The sequence below is a fragment of the Pleuronectes platessa genome, chromosome 16, assembly GCF_947347685.1.
Source record: "Pleuronectes platessa chromosome 16, fPlePla1.1, whole genome shotgun sequence".
Taxonomy (NCBI): Eukaryota; Metazoa; Chordata; class Actinopteri; order Pleuronectiformes; family Pleuronectidae; genus Pleuronectes; species Pleuronectes platessa.
This window is the reverse complement of record NC_070641.1, coordinates 8,381,738-8,400,764: the sequence shown is the minus strand read 5'-3', so window position 1 is coordinate 8,400,764 and position 19,027 is coordinate 8,381,738. Positions and strand designations below refer to the sequence as shown.

The 19,027-nt window shown below is 40.6% G+C and overlaps 2 protein-coding genes across 3 annotated transcripts; one reads left to right on the top strand and one right to left on the bottom strand.

The window, feature by feature from the left end:
- The first annotated feature begins 305 nt into the window (after positions 1–305).
- On the top strand, positions 306–8,685 carry coro1a (coronin, actin binding protein, 1A). 2 transcript variants are annotated; one of them, XM_053442633.1, is made up of 11 exons: positions 306–465; positions 1,609–1,812; positions 2,839–2,961; positions 3,086–3,215; positions 4,622–4,803; positions 5,403–5,522; positions 6,216–6,320; positions 6,414–6,559; positions 7,342–7,399; positions 7,493–7,708; positions 8,357–8,685. In XM_053442633.1, the coding sequence occupies exons 2-11, from the start codon at positions 1,615–1,617 to the stop codon at positions 8,447–8,449; spliced, it is 1,371 nt and encodes a 456-aa protein (XP_053298608.1). In that variant the 5' UTR covers positions 306–465; positions 1,609–1,614; the 3' UTR covers positions 8,450–8,685. The 2 variants fall into 2 exon arrangements, with proteins under 2 accessions (XP_053298608.1, XP_053298609.1); XM_053442634.1 differs by lacking the exon at positions 306–465 and adding an exon at positions 1,317–1,457.
- Positions 8,686–8,727: 42 nt separating this feature from the next.
- On the bottom strand, positions 8,728–12,672 carry cldni (claudin i). The gene is made up of 3 exons (XM_053442637.1): positions 12,491–12,672; positions 10,858–10,990; positions 8,728–10,345 (listed from the first exon to the last, which is right to left on the bottom strand). Exons 2-3 carry the CDS (start codon positions 10,987–10,989, stop codon positions 9,842–9,844), a joined length of 636 nt encoding a protein of 211 aa, XP_053298612.1. The 5' UTR covers position 10,990; positions 12,491–12,672; the 3' UTR covers positions 8,728–9,841.
- Positions 12,673–19,027: the final 6,355 nt, after the last annotated feature.

Here is a 19,027-nt window from a genome sequence, read left to right as displayed (position 1 = left end):
AAGTTCTCTCAGCAGTTCCCCAAATGTCTCGACGTCGTGTTGTAGTGATCAAAACCTTTCCTGTCAGATTTAAACTTCCCCTCCGCCCGACACGGTGCATCTCATCAATGCACCACTATCATCTGAAGCTTTTAACCTTTTTATTATGACTCAAATTAAGTCGTTCTGACATCAATGTGGCCCCTGAACAATCGTATCTGACTGAACTACAGCAAAGTTGTGTTAGTACAATATTCTGATCTCGTGAAAACTCACTTCACGTTGCCTCCGGCAGTTTTTCAAACTCCAAATGTCAGAGGAGACACCTCCCACTTCCACCTTCGTTTGTAACTCTCACTTCCTCCGTGTCGTTCTGTGATGTACTTTAACCAACACCATCTACTCTAAGTCCTTATTCTGGTGACAGGGTGTTTGGTGCCGCGCCGGAACTCCTTCAGCTGTATCGCCCCCCCGCACAACTCCCAGGTAGGCCTGCAACATCCGTCTTACACCTTCAGAGCATCCCTGAACAAATACATTTGTGTGTAATAGAACATATGATTTGAATTTTGTCTTTGTTCCACACGATCACATGAGTTTCTCCTATTTCTAGTTTGAGCTGTTTCCTACTTTGTAGAGGGAAGTCTTTCCCATCACAACAGAGAGAGAGAGACAGTGATAGGGAGAGATTATTTACATGCATTTAGGCTCCTGATAAAATTAGGGCCCACTCTATAAAGGATTATTAAATTAGAGCAGAGCAGCCGGAGAGGTCTTGTGATGCACATGCAGCAAAACTGTTGCAGGCTTCTTCTGATTCCGAGCTTCTAAGATTAGGCGCGGCTGCATGGTTCAGGAAGTAAAATCAACAAATGGAGGTAAAGCAAGACATATTCAGTGTTTTTAATTGGCGGCTCTGTTGCTCTATGATGCAGGGTTTGTTCATTTCACAGCAGGTGGCGATTAAAATGCCGAAAGGATTTGATCACGTAACTCATTCAAGTTTCGATTCCTGCTCTGATGAAGGGTTCATTCATTCTGCGACATGTGTTTTAAGGTGCAGGTTGAAATGACATATTTTAAAGTGTGCAAGCCTGTGATGGCACAGAGGTGGGTGAATGAGAATTCAGTAGGGCTCGTGGTTTTGATCAATCTGAAGGATGTGGTCTAACTGTCGATTCGGGAAAATTGATCTGCAAATTTTAAGCACAGAGCATGTGCAAGTCAACTTTTGAAAAACAGCATTGCATTTTTTATGTGTCGTCTGCACACTGCTGTCTTCTTTTCTTGTGTTCGGCATATGCACAATTATTTACGCAGTGTAGAGCAGGAGAGAGGGCCAGTTTCAGACAGACGAGAGGAAGGAGTTGTGAAAGCTGCTTCTTCCTCTTTTTTTTTCTATCTGGCGTGTATTTGAACTGTGTCGTCAGCTTTTTGCGTGTCAGTTTATTTCCACATTAATTCATAGATAATAAAAGGTAAGTGACATTGGTGGAACTTCTACAGGTCACCGTTTTCATTCACATTAAAATGACGGTTGATCAAATCTCTAACTTCAGCTGGCCTGAAAACACATACAACTCTTTTCCTTTTTAATCTTCTTCTCATGTTGCTCTCTTTATGTCTCAGTTCACCATGTCCAGGAAGGTTGTGAGGAGCAGTAAGTTCCGTCACGTCTTTGGCCAGGCTCTGAAAGCCGACCAATGCTACGATGACATCCGAATCTCCCAGATGACCTGGGACAGCGGCTTCTGCTCCGTTAACCCCAAGTTCGTCGCCATGATCGTGGACGCGAGCGGCGGAGGATCCTTCATCGTGCTGCCCATGGGCAAGGTAAAGGTTCACATTGCACATCCATGGCTACATTGGCACAAAGAAGATAATCATCTCTGACTCCTCATAGAACTTCTTTTTTTTTTACTCACACTTATAACTACTTTTGATCATCTCAGATGCAGGGAGGCGTGATGTGTTTTTTTTTGTAACACCATGGCCAGGTTTTAGAATTTGAATACTGCCAGTCACCGTCACACATAGAGCTGAATAAGGAAGTTTAGTAGCGACATTGACTCTTGCTACACGTCACTCGCTCTGCTGCTGAGAAGTTTTCACCATATTAGGAGTTTGTTGTCAGTTCAGTCAGGGCAGGATGTGGCATCATCACGGTTTCTCTGCAGTTCTCTTATGGAGCAAGTTGGGCGCTTTGCAACTTCTGTCTTCCGTTTTTTATGCTTCGAAAGAAAGTGGAGACTGGGCCACACACCTTGTGACCTTGTCAAGGGTCAGGAATGTCACAATGTGAGGCTTGTGAAGTTGATGGGTTTAAGGTCTCTGCAGGTATTGGAAAGTCCTAAAATAAAGGTCTTAAATTTGATTAAGAAGTCTTCCATTTCATTTACTTAAATCTTAAATATTTCTCTTCCCTGCTTATAAGGAGGATATGAATATCTATATTTTTATTTGATTTGGGCTGTTATGAGTTATTACATATGTATAAAATAAAAGAAAATATTATTTTTATAATAGCTCCACCCTAAGACCTGCAGCAAACACTGCTGCTGCTGATGAAGCTCATCAACATCTAACAAATGTTTATTTTGAAATTTGTGATACATCATCAGTTATATACTCCTGGGAAGTGCTGACCAAATGTTATACATTAATAAATAATTCTATGTGTTGTTTTTTAAATCAGCTAACTATCAACTTCCTGTAGTTGTGTGCAGTTTCTCTGCTTCATCCAACCAGATGATTTCTTTCTTTGTACTGCTTTGTAGCTGCCATGTTGGTGATTGTTGTATGTTTTGTGTTTCATTTATGTCGTATTCAACATCTTTCTTGCTGTTTATCTGTCTGCAGACGGGGCGTATCGACATGTCTTACCCCACTGTGTGCGGCCACACAGGTCCCGTCCTGGACATCGAGTTTTGTCCACACAATGACAACATCATTGCCAGCGGGTCCGAGGACTGCAGCGTCATGGTAAAGCTTCACAATGTTTCAACAGCAAACATGAATGTATCTTTTGATGTATTTCCAGTGCATGGCATGACCCATTCTGGTGATGTACCGCGATTCATGACCAAATATCTTTGTGAACAAATAGATCTGGGAGATCCCGGATGGGGGGCTGACATCCTCTCTCACAGAGCCTGTGGTGAAGTTGGAAGGCCACTCCAAACGTGTTGGCATCCTGAGCTGGCACCCCACTGCCCACAATGTGCTGATGAGTGCAGGTAATACCCACGATTCATCCTCACAAACCTGCTAAAGACACATTCACGCTGAGCTCCTGTGCAGAAATATAGCCGGTACAATAGAGGAACCAGGATAAAAATATGAAAGCTCACAGATGTTCTGTTGAATGCGACTCGCACCTTCGTGGAACAGGAAGTTCTCACAGCCTCCACCCACAGTCTTCATTCTGAGAAACGATCAGCCCTCTTTTTGACACTAGTTTGACTTTGAACCGCTCAGTGTGTGTGTTAGACTGTGAACTGAACTAGTACTATAATACTACAGTAACACCTGAGGGCTGCAGGTACAGAAAAACATACAATGAAACAATAAATTTTGAACCACAGAATTATGTGATCAGGGCCAGAGTAGGATTATCTCATCATCATGTATTTATACTGAAATTAAAATATAGACTGAATAAAAAGATGGACAACGCGTCTCCTCTTCCTCCCACGACCCAGAAATATAACCTAAAAACCCCGGATATACCAACGCTGCCATCTTACGCATTTGGAGCCAGACTCTGTGCAGTAGTGATCGGGGGATGGAGCAGTGGTAGCGCGGTCTTGCCGAAACACGCACTCAACCAATCATGAGTCAGTGTCAGCTGTCAATCATGATGTTTCACCTCATTTTTTAGTGGCATCAAAAAGCTAATCAAAACCAAAACTTACCGGAAGATTAACACTCGAACAAACTAAAATGACAGAAACCACCTGGGAGAAAAATCTGATTATTTTGAGTTTGGCTGATGTCTCATTCACTAACATAGAAGAGGTGGGTTTTCTGACCTACACTGCACCCATCCAGCAGGTGGCGATCAAAACGTTTTGGCCTCACTCTTGGGGAGCATCATGTCATCCATCTTTGTGCAAAGTCTATATGGTAGAAAGTAAATTGTATTAAATTATATTCACCCATCTTTCTCTTACTGCTGCTCACACAACAAACATTTGATTAGTTAAGTCTGCGATAAAGCTTTTATGTTTACATGTCAAGGGATTTGTTGCACAGTCAAGATTTATTTAGATCTGTTCATTGTGCTCTTTTCTTTTTTCCTCAGTGATCGAAGCAAACATTGCTCTATAAACTAAAGGCCCATTCTAGGATTAAGAAACAACAATTTATACAATTTAGTTGAAGCACACTAGTGAATCAAATCTATGATTTTTTTGTATTCAGCTTCTGCCAATAGATCCCTTTCAACTAAATCTTACACACTGAACCTTTAAGGAAATGGAGTGTGATGCGTTTACTCAGCTTGCTCCAGGTTGAATTGTGTCTGTTTGTAAAAGATAAGGCAGATTATGAGCTGAAAGGAGACTGAATTTGACTTATACTGTGTTTATAGTGTATATTATACTTGCCCATCTCTCCATTTGCCACCGCTGTGTCCATGCAGGCTGTGATAACGTGGTGATCCTCTGGAATGTGGCTCGTGGGGAGGCGGTGGTGAGGATCGACACGGTCCACCCCGACCTCATCTACAGCGCCAGCTGGAACAGGGACGGCTCCATGATCCTCACCACCTGCAAGGACAAGACCATGCGGGTGCTGGACCCACGCAAGGGCACCGTCCTCTTTGTAGGTTTACTGGCGAGCATCTGTAACGACATTTAACTGTCATCATGATCAGGGCACAAAGCCTAAAAGATCACATAATAATGAAATTCACCATATCCAATGATCTTTTTTGTCTGATGATTAAAGACAACAGATTATCAAATGTGTATGACTGGAAAGCAGCTACTGTTTGGATGTTTGACATTTTTTCTGTAAAGATGTTTAATTACTGATTTACTTTCTATTAATGTTTTCCATTTTTGAGTATATATTGTGATCAGTTCATTCGATGGTCTATTATAAACAAAAACACCATTGGGATATAAGAATCACTGTGTTGCTGCTCCTAATGGGGTTGTCCCTCTGCCTCTCTACACGTGAACATTTTAATCACTTTGATTTCTGTGTAAACCTGAATTTTGAGTAGGAAACTGAATATTTCTATACATTTAATATTGTTTTAGTCCTAATACTTACTGTATAAGAAATAATTTCCATCATTTATTTTTGTTTGACAGTTTGTTTCATAAAAGTCATGATAATAGAATTACTGCAGTTGTCAGGGCCCATATAGAAGCATTGAGTGGTGATGAATTGGACTGTGCCGCTCACATCAACAGGAGAAGGAGAAGGCTCATGAGGGCTCCAGGCCGATCAGGGGGGTGTTCGTGTCCAACGGCAAGATCCTCACCACGGGCTTCAGTCGTGTGAGTGAGAGGCAGGTGGCGCTGTGGGATCCGGTGAGTGACAAAAACCTAAATCTCAGCATTTAAAAAAAAAAAAAGGTTTCACATTAATTCTCAAAATAAATCACGTGGTTAGTATAAATGTGAGATTTGGTTTAACTTTTGGTGAATTTTGAATAGATCGATTAGAATAGTCATGCTCCCGTGACTACAGTGACCTTATGGGGGGTCATCTTTTTCCAAGCCTTGAAGGGAGATCCACAGTCTCAGACTTAAAAAGACCCTGCTCCAGATCATTATCACCTGTCAGCAATTAGAAAACAGTCATGTGAGACATTGTTTATTAAAAACTGTTAGGGATATGTTTCCCACTTGAAGTCCACCCTCAGTGTTTGTGTGCTTTTGACTAAATCTGGTTGATACCTTCACTTCATAAATTCAAAGTAACCAACGCTTCTTAGATCAGACTTTCAATCGTAGATATGGTGAGAAAATCTCTCCAGTTGTACTTTGTGGTGCATTCAGACTGATAATTATTTGTCTCGGCACTTACTTATTATATTGACAACATCTCTGTTTCACAATAGCCTAATTAAAGCATTAAGGGCGGTGTTGCTCAGCAATAACCCACATCATTAAATCCTTGTCTTACCCGCAGACTGCCCGAGCCTTACTTGTTTTTATATGGGATATTGCATTAAATGTAATGTGATTACTTATTCTGTGTATGTGAATGTCTTCTCACAGAAGAACTTCGGCGAGGCGCTGACCCTGCAGGAGCTGGACACCAGCAGCGGTGTCCTTATGCCTTATTTTGACCCGGACACTGGCATCGTCTACCTCTGTGGCAAGGTTAGCTTTAGATGAAGAAATGAGGTTGCCACTCTGCGGCTGTCTCACCCACATGTACAAACGGCTGACTTGTTTGTCATGTCTCCATCACAGGGGGACAGCAGCATCCGGTACTTTGAGGTGACGGACGAGGCTCCTTATGTTCACTACCTCTCCATGTACAGCAGCAAGGAGAGCCAGAAGGGGATGGGGTACATGGCCAAGAGAGGCCTGGAGGTCAACAAATGTGAAATTGCCAGGTTTGTGTGTCTATAAAACCAAAAGTAGCAATTTTAGAGTTTTGAGGTGTGTTGGCTGCATGACTGTCTGTGTTTCAGTTAGCTGATGCAACCTGAAATATCCCAACATTAACTTCATGTGTTGTCACAAGATCTTGTACAGACGGTCATAGTCACCAGAGGAGATATCCTTATGATTGTGGTCGGGCCCCACCCCTCCCAAGGCAGATTTGGTGATCCTCAACATTAGAACCAGCACCTTAAATTGGCCAATTTCTATGGTTTATGACCTGCAAAACATCAGGCAAACCCGGACATTTAATACTAATAAAAATAAATAAAACCAGTAACACATGGTCAATCAGTTACAGTATTTTAGCATTATTCTTTTTGATCGAGTTACAGTGCTTATTTTAGCATTTAGATCAATTAAGAAGTTGTACAAGTGGCATTACTCTTAGAATAAGGAAAACATTCCGTCTGCTGGAATCATTTGCACATCATTGTTATATCTTGTGTCCCATAAATTTTCTATTAATGCACATGCACAAAATCTGCTTTTACAATTCGAAATTTGCTTAATGATAGTCAAAGTTAGATATTTTCTTCTTAAAATTAGATTTTTTTTTCAAATGGAAAAGATGCTTCTTGATATTCCCTGTCTGTAGTGAAAGTATTGCTGTGCAGTCTCTCAGTCTACTGCTTTGCATGAGTGTAGACTCTTAGTTTTGCTAGGTGTGTTCAGTATTTGGAAGAACCTGAGTTGTGAAGAACGTGATTTGAACAAATAATTCCCCCTGCAGGTTCTACAAACTCCATGACAGGAAATGTGAGCCCATAGTGATGACAGTACCACGCAAGGTAACGTTTTTAATCAAGTGTTAACCAAGCAAAGTTAGTCCAGATTCATTTCAGCATGTTTTTGGTCTGACCCTGTCGTCTCCACCTGCGCAGTCTGACCTGTTCCAGGAGGATCTGTACCCGGACACCATCGGCCCTGAGCCCTCGGTCGAAGCTGACGAGTGGTTTCAAGGCAAGAATGCCCAGCCCATTCTGATATCCCTAAAGGACGGGTTCGTAGCAACCACCAAGGCCAAGGAGTTCAAAGTTCACAAGACTCTCCTGAAGACCACGGTTGCTTCTGCTGGGGGTCCACCAGAAAACAGCGGGGTGAGACTTTTAAAACCATACGCCATCTTATTATTAGGGTCAAACTGTAATCTGAAGTTTTACATAAATTATCCACTCAAATTCGAATAAAATGTATTGCATTTTTATAAAGTTGTTCAATCTGTCCAAATTAAGTTTTTGTTTTCTTATTAATGGGAACTATTTTTAAGTATAATGGGTACTTTTACTTACCTCCATACTTTAGTACTGATAATAGTTCTGTTAATGCAGAACATTTTCACCTTCCCCAAGGTGGATTATGTTTTCATAGTAGTTTGTGAGCAGGATTATGCACAAACCACTGACAAATTTGTGGATTGATGAACATGGGCCAAGGGAAAAAAGTTTTTCCCCAATTTCCCAGAGAATCATTCAGAAATCTCGATGACATATCAGGCATATGTAGAAGAGACGATGAGTGTGTGAGATTTGGTGCAGCTTGATTGAATTAAAAGCGAGTGTTAGCCCTTGGTAGAGGTTCCACTCAGTGCCATTCTACTTAAAACTGGAACTTTTACTGAACTTCATCCAACAACGATTAGCAGTAAATGTTTTCAGTGCTGTTTTCAATAGCTGGATATTTCAATGTTGTCTACTTTTATGTGCCTAATGAGTCTCCATCACATCCCAACTCTGTCTGTTTCTCAGGAGGTCCAGTCCTTGAGGAAGGAAGTGAAGGACCTCACTGCAGCGGTAGAGGAGCTGACCCAGCGTGTTAGGGAGCTGGAGAGCAAGCAGTAAACTAGAGAAATAAATCAAGAGACAAGCAGATGAACAAACAATGCGAGGGAAAGAATGGTTGCTACCTTCTGATCCTTGTGACACAAAGGGAGAGATCAGGGCAAGAGATGTTATTCAATGTCCATTTTTAGGCCTTGAAGCTTGAATTTGTTTATTTGGTTTAATTGTTTGTTTGTTTTATTCCTTTTTTAATATATGCATTTAGTTTGAAATAAAATCTGTATTTCGATGATTTATTTTTGCCTTTTTCTTTTATAAACAAACACACAATACACCCATTTGAATGAGGCAGACTTTTAATCACACTTACAATCTTACAAAACAAAGGGAGCAATAACAATTGTTTCAAAAAAAGTTATGAAATATCACAAGACCGTTTAAGAATGTGTGTCGTCAAAGAAGTAGACGCAGATGCTCCCTGAGGTCTCCTTAGGTGCCTTTGGTTAAAAACAATTTTTACAGCTTATTAAAACATTATTAAGGAGAAACAGAAGACTGAAGACAATCACAGGAGGGGAAAGGTTGATCCACACTGTGTGAGAAACATGAGCCAGTAGGGTATTTAAAAAGCTCAATTCCCTCTTTTATCTTTGAGTACACCAGATCATGTTTTCTTCTCACAAACACATTTTCATCATCTCTTGAAGGTTTAATTTCCACTTGTTTGGTTCATTTCGAGACAATTGGGAATTAAGAAAAGGAGAATAGTGTATATTTCAAAGCAGTAAGCTTAACACATTTTTTTTCTATGATCACAAAGCGTTGTGTTTCATTTGTTATCTATGGCCTGTAAAGTATTTTTCTTCCAGTTAAAAAGTTTAAGCCTAACCCAGCACCTAACAATAAAACAGCTTTAAAGGTTCAGTGTGTAGGATTTTGTGACATCTAGTGGTGAAGTTGCATTTTGCCGCTACATGAAAGAGAACCTGTTGAAGCCTACAGTTATCATACCAACTCATAACAACTCAAAAGGTATTTAGTTTGTCCAGTCTGAACTACTGCACAAAACATGGCAGCCTCCGTAGAGAGGACCCTCTACTGATGTTAATATAAATTATTAAAAATAAAGGGCCCATGCAAGTATAAAGAAAACAATAATTTTTTCAATTCAAATGAAACACACCAGTGAAAATATCAAATATTATTTTTATGAAATGTCTACCAATAGAAACCCTTTCACCTAAATCTTACACACTGGACATTAAAACTAAAATGACACATTTGAATATAAAAAAAAATAAACTGGAGCCAGTTATTATCAGAATTCAGTATATTTACACATTTACTCTGTTTTTCTCCCCTGGTGTCGTCTACTTTGCTCCTTCCCAGTTTGTCTCCACCTAAATCCCCCTCCCATCCTTTCTCTCAGACTCCAGTCCCTTTCATCAGGCCCTACACGTAGTTTTTGTTAGGGGCTGTGGCGCTGTTGCTGTAGTACTTGGCCGTTCCCCCTGAACCACCTGATTTGGGCCTGCTGAAGCAGCACAGGAGACCTCCAGCCAGGAGGAGCAGAACGCCGGCCCCCCAACCCACAAAGACGCACGCTCCCAGCTCCATATTTGGAGAGCCGGTCGACATGGGATTGTTGAATTCTCGCACAGTGACATGTGCCGACCAGCTGACGGGGATGATCACCAGGAGACCGGCCAGCATCAGGCCCACCCCGGCCACCAGGCTCATCTTGGGCTTGGCCTCTTCGTTCTCGACGCAGGTGGTGAAGTCAGCGCCACAGAACAGGATGAGGAGGCTGAGGAAGCTGACCATGCAAGCGATGATGGTCAGGGCACGGGCGGCTTGCAGGTCAGAGGGCAACACCAGCATGGATTCAAAGTTCTTGCACTGCTGCTGGCCCGTGCTCTGCACCACACAGGTCATCCACAGGCCCTGCTGAGACCTCTGCTCACACACACACACACACACACACACAGAAAGAGATCAGTCTCGTCATGTCCGGTGGTTAAATGTAACTTGTGTTAAACTCGTGTGTTTCCATTTTATGAGAGATTTTTACTTCTTCTACACAACAGTTGAGAAGGACATTACTTTTTTACTCCACTTTATTTATATTACTCTTTTGGTTTAAAAATCTGACTAACAAAATATATAATGAGCTTATACATATGATGAACTGTTAGAATTAAACCTCCCAACAGTACATTGAATAATAATAACAATACAATAGTGGGGAAAATTGGAAACATTTAGTTAGATAATTAAATGTAGTTCAGATTAAACATTGCTGATGGAAGCACCAGAAATGTTAAACTCTATCATGTTGAGAAATGTCCCTATAAAAGACCTGATGCCAGGTTTCATTCACTGCTGCGCTTTCAGAAAAATATGAAGTCTGATGTATTTTTTCCCAATCATTAAGATTCATATCATGTGGTTGTTGAAGTTTTATCTACCTGTGCCGTCACAATGTTGGATCCTGTGAAAGAGGTGACCTTCCACTGAGGGAGAGCGCAGCACACGATGATCCCGATCAGGCCGAGGAGCCCGAGGGCCACACACACAATATGAACTCCGACAGATCCCATCCTGGAAAAGACAAGCGAAAAGATAAAAATATGGGCTGTTGTCTCAGGCCTACTCAATAGGTAATTCAAATTGTCTTTGTGCTCCCATCAGCCATCTGAGGAGGGTGGATCCCTTTAAATCCAAAAAAGAGATGTGTTTTGGTTTGTTTCTGTTCATAAACGTGAATTAATGATGAATATATCAATAGTATAAAATCCTTAGAATCACTTCATGCTTTTATTTTCTGGTTCTTCCAGTGCGCCCTCTTATTGTTACAGAGGAGGAGTTGTTGAATTTCTTCCACTGATCCAGGATGTAAGAGCTATTTATCTTTTGTCACTGTGGCGTTATGGTGTGTGTGTGTGTGTGCGTGTGTGTGTGTGTGTGTGTGTGTGTGTGTGTGTGTGTGTGTGTGTGTGTGAGATCACATAGCTGAACACTAACAACCACTCCTAAGACAGAAAGCTGTTCCCTCCAACAAGCCTATGGATAATGTCACTTAGGGCTATGTTTTTTGAGACACACTCATGTCCCGACAGGCCTTCGCCTCCTGAATCTCCGCCCAGGACCTGCTTATCCACTCCCTCACATCTCCTCACTTCCAAAACCTCCGCCTCACTCATTTATTAACGGTCACTTTACGATTAATCTTCATACAAATAATAAAGTAAAGGGAGCTCGAAGTCAATCTGAGGAACAGAAGACTTCTTTGTGATGCAGTGCGATAACTTTAGTTAGCTTTAGTTTGATATACGCCGCATTTTGATATCTGCAAATTGAAAACCAAGATAAAGAATCACGGATTATTAAGGAAAATCTGAATTTAGAATTTGAGTAAAGGAAAAAAAGGGGAAAACCCGAATCACTTTCTTTTGTTCTCCGCCAACAGAGTTTACAGATCATCCTATTTTACCTGAAAACACACACTTTTTGTTTCTTTTTATAAATCAACAAATGTCACACAAACAAAATGACTATTATCTATTACTATTAAATCTAGTCTCCTAATGTGAAATATCAAAGAGGAGCCAATGACCGAGACACGGCAGGGACAGCAGGGCCACCTCTGCTGGAATTAGGCCGGGACAAAAATATCTTACTTCCAAGCATATGTGACCCACCCCACATCTCAAACTTCCAGAGCAGATTAAACACTAGAGACTAATCTGATGTGGGTCAGTGGAATTAAAATCAGATGGTGTTTTACTGTCCCTCATAGATCTGCAGTTTCATCCTAAAAGAGTAACTGTTGTAACATTATCAATATCATTCATGAGACGGTGCGATCAACACGTCCCTTCACACAGGGGACACAGACAAAAAGGGTGTCTCAGTTTAAATTAAAGCCTTGAATATGTTTTTCCCTTTTCAGCTGTTAATTTGAATTCTTTTTTCATCCTTTTTGCCGGCGCACACAAAAAGATATTAAACTAATCCTCAAACAATCCTCTCATCCTTGCTCTCTTCAAGCTATTGCAGACTCAGAGTTCATGCTGAATAAAATAATTAAGTGATGCTTACCTTTTATCCTGCGTCCTCGAACCTGATGTGAAAACTTGAAAAAATTCAGGTGAAGTTGTTTTTTTTGGTGGATCTTTTTCTCTTGCTGCCTGTGCGTTGTTTTGAAGATGCTGTTTTCTGATGTACAAGAGTCGGGTGTAATAAGATGGGGTATTTGTAGAGGAATGTAAAGAGTAGGGTGGGGCTGAGCTCAGATGGAGGGGAGGACATCACGACCAGACTGGACTTGTCTTGTGTGTTTGTTTCCCTCTCTTTTTCCACCTTAGTCCTGGCAACAGTGGGGCAACAGGGAAAAGCTCAGTGTTTCTATGGGGATTGTTTTTTTTTAAGGTGTGATGTTCTAGTATCAGTTTTTCTTGGTGAACATTCATAAAAGACACTCAGAGACAGTGTTGTGATGCACGAATGATGATGACGATTACGAGTGAATCATTCTAGTTGTATCCATCACGAGTTGCCAGAGAAAGAAAAAATGTGTCATCTGTTTTTTTCTTTACGCTCCTGCAGTCTAAACAATAAACACCACCTGGGATTCTGTACCTGGACATGTGTCGAAACCTGCGATGACGAATGTGAAGCGACTGGATTTAGGAAACCGAGACTGAGTGGGTGTAGGATTTTGCGCAACATTACAAGTAGGGTCTTTGTAGATCATGGGAAGTGGAAAAATTAGGAAAAGGAAATCTATGGAGCCTCTATGAAAAGTCAGAAAGGGACACATGCAGTGAATAACACATGTGCTAATTGAGACCTTCTCTCTGAAGAGAAATCATATGTTTAGTATAACAAAAACTTATTATACATGAAAAAAAATTGCATTTATTATATTGTATTATAACAGATGCTGCTCACAAACTGCAGTTTTTAATACCAAATAAAAAACATATATATAGTATTCACTATAAAAAAAAATCCATTCAGTCAGAATGAATGAGCTATTTCTGCTAGTATTTTTATAATCTTACCCCACTAAGTAAATCAAGTATTATTATTATTATTATTATCATTATTATTATAAGTATTATTATTATTATTAGTAGTAGTAGTAGTAGTAGTAGTAGTTGTAGTATTACCACTCATAGTGGTAGTAATGCTGTCATTAATATTATCATTATTAAACTTCCCAAATAAATAAAGTAACTTTATTATTAATAAATAACAGGATACAAGTTTCAGCAAACTCAATAAATAAATCTATCAAATATTTACAAGTTTCTTACACTGCACTGTTAATTTCATCCTTTTATTTCCTATATTATTTATTACTTATTTATTCACAATGTAATTATTTTTAGATAATATATTACAAGACTGGATCGTTATTATTAGCCAATTTAAGTATGTATGCGTTTTAATGCTGTGGTCAGTTAAGGTTGAAATAAGGCTTATATGATGATACAATTATTGGTAAGTACATGTTTTGGGAAATTGAATGTAAACTGAAATGGCAAACGTATAAAATGCTGTAAGTTACTAATCCCAAGGTTCCCTGTGATGTCAGCTGAGTACTGTGCATGTTTTGCTTATTACTAGGAAGGACAAAACTATGCTCATTATCTCGTTGTCTCTCGTGGGCTGTGGACAGGTCGGGCCAGCTCCTATTGGATCGAGTGAGCTGTCAATCTAAAGCTCAGAGTTCCGCCTCCATGTTTACATGTAAACGGAGGATTGATATGACGAAACAGCCTGTGGGAGTTTACTGATGTAATAATGTGATTTGGACGACATTTTAGACTGGATCTGGACACTCACACCACCCTCCTCACCCGGAAAGCCACCTCGATTGTAACACCAGCCAACCTGCACAGGGTCTGTTCAGCCTCCTCTGGAAGATGGTACAGGAGCCTCCGTTGTCGCACCACCAGACTCAGGAATAGTTTCATACACCAAGCTGTCAGGAAGCTAAATTCTCTCCCCTCACTCCCCACAGCCAGATCCTCCAGTCTGACAGGAAGCTGAAATCCCCCCCCCCCCCAAAAAAAATAAAAACACTCAGGACTCTGCAACAAACTGTCTCTTGTACTTTTGTACTTTTTGCACTGTTATCACTTGAAATCACTACGTTTACACTTTAGAGAACCTTGTGCTGCTGTATTTAAAAAAAATCTGTATGTTTACTTAGTATTAGAAATGTCTTGTGTTATCTGTTGCACTTTTTTGCCTGTGCACTTTATATGTTTCACTGTGGGAGAGTGGGAAACGTCATATCGATTCCTTGTATGTCTTGAACATGTTAAGAAATTGACAATAAAGCTACCTTATCTTTATCTTTATACACACACACACACACACACACTGAAACAAAGGGACATCCACACACACACATGCACTTACACACCTCCCCCAGATCAGCAGTATCACCTACAAAAACAACAAAAAAGATAAATTTCTGATGACGGACACATTTAATTTAACAGATTTGAATGATATTTAATGACATTATTGATTATTGATCAGCAGCAGATGAGAGGCTTGTTCTGCAGGAGAGGTTTCAAACTTTCTTCACTAGTCAGGGAAGTGTTAAGGTTCTTTGAGTCTGAAGCTCTGAACCAAACCAGGTGTGGAACTAAACCAATGAGAAACTATTTGTGAGCAAAAGACTGTTTAGTTATTGGATGAAAAACGTTTCACTTTGTAGCTGTTATATTTCCTGCTTCTATCTCAGTTTGACAAATGACATATTTCCTCTGTTTGAATAACTAACATGAGAGAGAGAGAGAGATAGAGAGAGAGAGTGAGAGATCAGCACAGACGAGAATTAGCTTCGATAGAGAAGCTTTGAATATGACACTTTTAGCCCCTTGATAAACTGCGTATTTATTCTTATTTGCTGATCAGTAAATCATGGATCAATATTGAAAAAGAGACCATATGAAAATCCCGTGCATGATGCCACCTCTCTGGCAGGTTCACAACAGATCCCAGAATAAAAGTCTCAACCACCGTCAAGGGGAACTAGAGCCATCCACTGGATCTGCCTCTTCTTCCTCTGCCTCACTAACTAGCAGCTAGGTCTTTAATGACTAAGTTTATTCAACAAAATGTTGAAATTGTTGAATATGTAGAATTTTGTGTATTTTAAAAAATTCCATCAAAACTTTCCGATTGTTGTTAATTGAAATACAAAGGACAGGAAATGATTGAGTGTTAAAAGATAACCCCTATGATCTTTGGAATCCTTTATTTGGAGTGCACTCTCATATGATCATAAAGACTTCATCATGTGTACTCCATGTGGCGCTACTGCACTTTACTCACTTGCTAACCGCCACACACAAGCAGCAGAGGTTATATTCTTAAGCAAGATGGCAACAGAGAACAGGTTTCCAAGAGTCACCCAGGACCATTTGGTCCAGGATGAACAACATCCAGGCAGACGTGAGGTGTCGACCATTGAGGGGGGAGTTCCCTGTGCAGAGATAACCGCTTGTATTAACAAGCTTCAGCAGGATCTTCACCGTGTGGAGGGAAAATACAAAGAAGAAAAAGCAGAGAAGGTGAACCTGAAAACGTTACTTCATACGCTCATCACCAGCTCCCAAAATGTGCCCTGCATTCAAGAGATCATAGAGGGACCACTCTTTAAAAAGAGGGCAGAGTTTTTGTCTCAACACAAAGATCACAGAGCTAGAGCGTTGCAACAACCAGCTGAAGCAATCAGCCTTCTTTCCTTCTCCGCCTGCCGAGAGCCACCCGGTTGTCTTTGACAAGGAGAAGCTCCTCCGCAAGCATATCCAGGACCTCGAAGAGCAGCTTCAAATGGAGATATCTGATAATGAAGAAAAGAACTCTGAGTATGAAGAAAAGATCTCTAAGGATAGACAAAAGTTATCTGGGAATGAACAGAAAGTCTCCAAGGATAAACAAAAGATCTCTGACTATGAAAAGAAGATCCAGGACCTCAAAGAGCAGCTTCAAATGGAGCTGAGGAAGTCTGCAGCTTCTGCAGATAAAAAAAAGGTATCAGCCCAAAGGTCAGATGAAGAACCAGAGGTCTCAGATGAAGAACCAGAGGTCTCAGATGAAGAACCAGAGGTCTCAGATGAAGAACCAGAGGTCTCAAATGAAGAACCAGAGGTCTCAGATGAAGAACCAGAGGTCTCAGGTGAAAAACCAGAGGTCGAAGTTGAGGAACCGGAGGTCTCAGATGAAGAACCAGAGGTCGAAGTTGATGAAAGACCAGAGACAAAAAAGAACAAAAAAGGGTGGAAAAGATTTACATGTTACCTCAAACCATGGAAGTGGGCGAAAATCCCACCCCATAAACCAGAGGTCTCAGGTGAAGAACCAGAGGTCGAAGTTGAGGAACCGGAGGTCTCAGATGAAGAACCAGAGGTCTCGTATGAAGAATCAGAGGTCTCATATGAAGAAGCAGAGGTCTCATATGAAGAATCAGAGGTCTCGTATGAAGAATCAGAGGTCTCGTATGAAGAATCAGAGGTCTCGTATGAAGAACCGGAGGTCTCATATGAATAACCGGAGGTCTCGGATCATCACACCTTCTGCTTCTACGTTTGTGGTATTGGAAGATGGCAACGATGGTCAAGAAGAAGAAGATAGATGATACATTTATTGGTCCCACACACATGCACACACACGACATGCAAGGGGAGGAAATTTGTTCTCTGCCTTTGACCCATCTGGTGAACACAGGAGGACACACAGAGCAGTGGGCATCCATGCACGGCGCCCGGGGAGCAGGTGTTGGGGGAGTAAAGTGCCTTGCTCAGGGGCACTTAGACGGTGGGGAACAGGTCCAGGTGTTGTCCATCCAGGTTGTTTTTTTTTGTTGTCGCTCCATGGAGTCGAACCGGAGACCACCGTTGGATTTTCTGTCCAAGGTGAACTAGAGCCATCCACGGGATCTGCCTCTTCTTCCTCCGCTTCACTCATGTTGTGCAATAATAGGCAGACTTGATGTTGGCTTATTAACCCTTGTATGTTGTTCGGGTCTATGGGACCCGTTTTCAATGTTTGATAAAAGAAAAATTATGCGATAAATATTTTTTTCAACCTGAGACTCATTGGCCTTGGCTCATTTTCTGTGATGAACATATAAAATGACATATTTTCAGTGACTGTACACTGTACACCCCCCCTACACATTTATATTACATATATGGTGTTTGGGTCCACTGGACACAGGACTACGTAAAGTGGTAAATTGTACATCTTAAGCATCTCTGCTCCCACATTCCTGCACATTTTATGTAAAAGTTTTCTGCGAATTTCTGCATCTCACAAGGATTCTGTGGATTCCCCTTTGGATTTGAAAACTCCGGCAAGGATAATAACCCCAAAGTATGCAGATAAATGGGTTTGGTCCATCTCATTCCAGCTTTCTACGAAAACATGCTGTCCCTCCAAAATAGTGCAGAATGATTTACGTAATGAAAAGTTCGTAAGAAGGCTTGATGTCCTGCACATGATTCACTGCTATCCGTGTCGGCCCTGGTTGCATCCTTATTACATTGGTAGCTATGCGATTTCATCATTTTTTGACATCCATATGTTGGCTTCTGATGGCCTGGCCTGAATATGGGACTGGCTGCAGATGAACTTTTTATGTAGCTGGCTGATGGTCAATCTCATCCTCATCTTCAAACTCACTGTCAGACTCTGAATTGATAGAAACATGATCTTCATATTCTCTAAAGCTTTCCCCTTCATTGTCTTCAAAAGATTTTCTCTCTTCAAAAATAATTTCTCATGTAGACTGACATGAGTGGGTTAATTTCTAATTAAGTTCAAGAAATATACCTCAACACTGATGAAAAACCTTGTTTCATATTCGTTTTTTCCAATCATATCTTGATTGTAATTCATGTTTCTTTGTTTAATTGCATTTTATCACAAAAAATGAAAATCACTTTTATTCATAAATGTGATTTAACAGGGGTAAATGACAAATATTAACCATATATGCTGTTTATATTGCTTGTAATTGGGATAAAGTTAAAATCAGTTAAGTATTTTTACGTATATTGATGTAGCTGTATTGATTGAAAAACCGAATAATACGGTGGGTCCACCAGACCCACGAACATTGGCTGAGTGACCAAAACACCAACACCACACAAGGGTTCATTATGACTAGTACAGGATTGATTGAATGGCTCTTTTAATTGTTTTTAAAAGCTTTACATGGCTTGGGACCCTATCTGAGTTCCTCTGCCTCCCTCCAACCCACAGATCCCTTTCGATCCTCAGACCAATTCAGTGCTCACCCTCTGTTGTGACATATAAACTCAAGACCCACCTGTTCTCTCTTTTGATTGCCCTTGAAGGATTAATAAGTCTCACCTATTAATCCTATCTTAAATTATCTTGTTTCTTGCTCATTTAGTCTATCTGTAAGTCAAAGGGTTTGAATTGTGGATGCACTTTAAGCTTATTGGGTGACTTTTACTTTCATTCTACTGTTATTTTTATTGGCTATTGCTATTCGTTTTTTTTTGGGCTGCACACTAAAATAACAATATAATAAGTTCTATTGTTATTTTAGTGTACAGCACTTTGGCCCTCTCTGATTGTTTT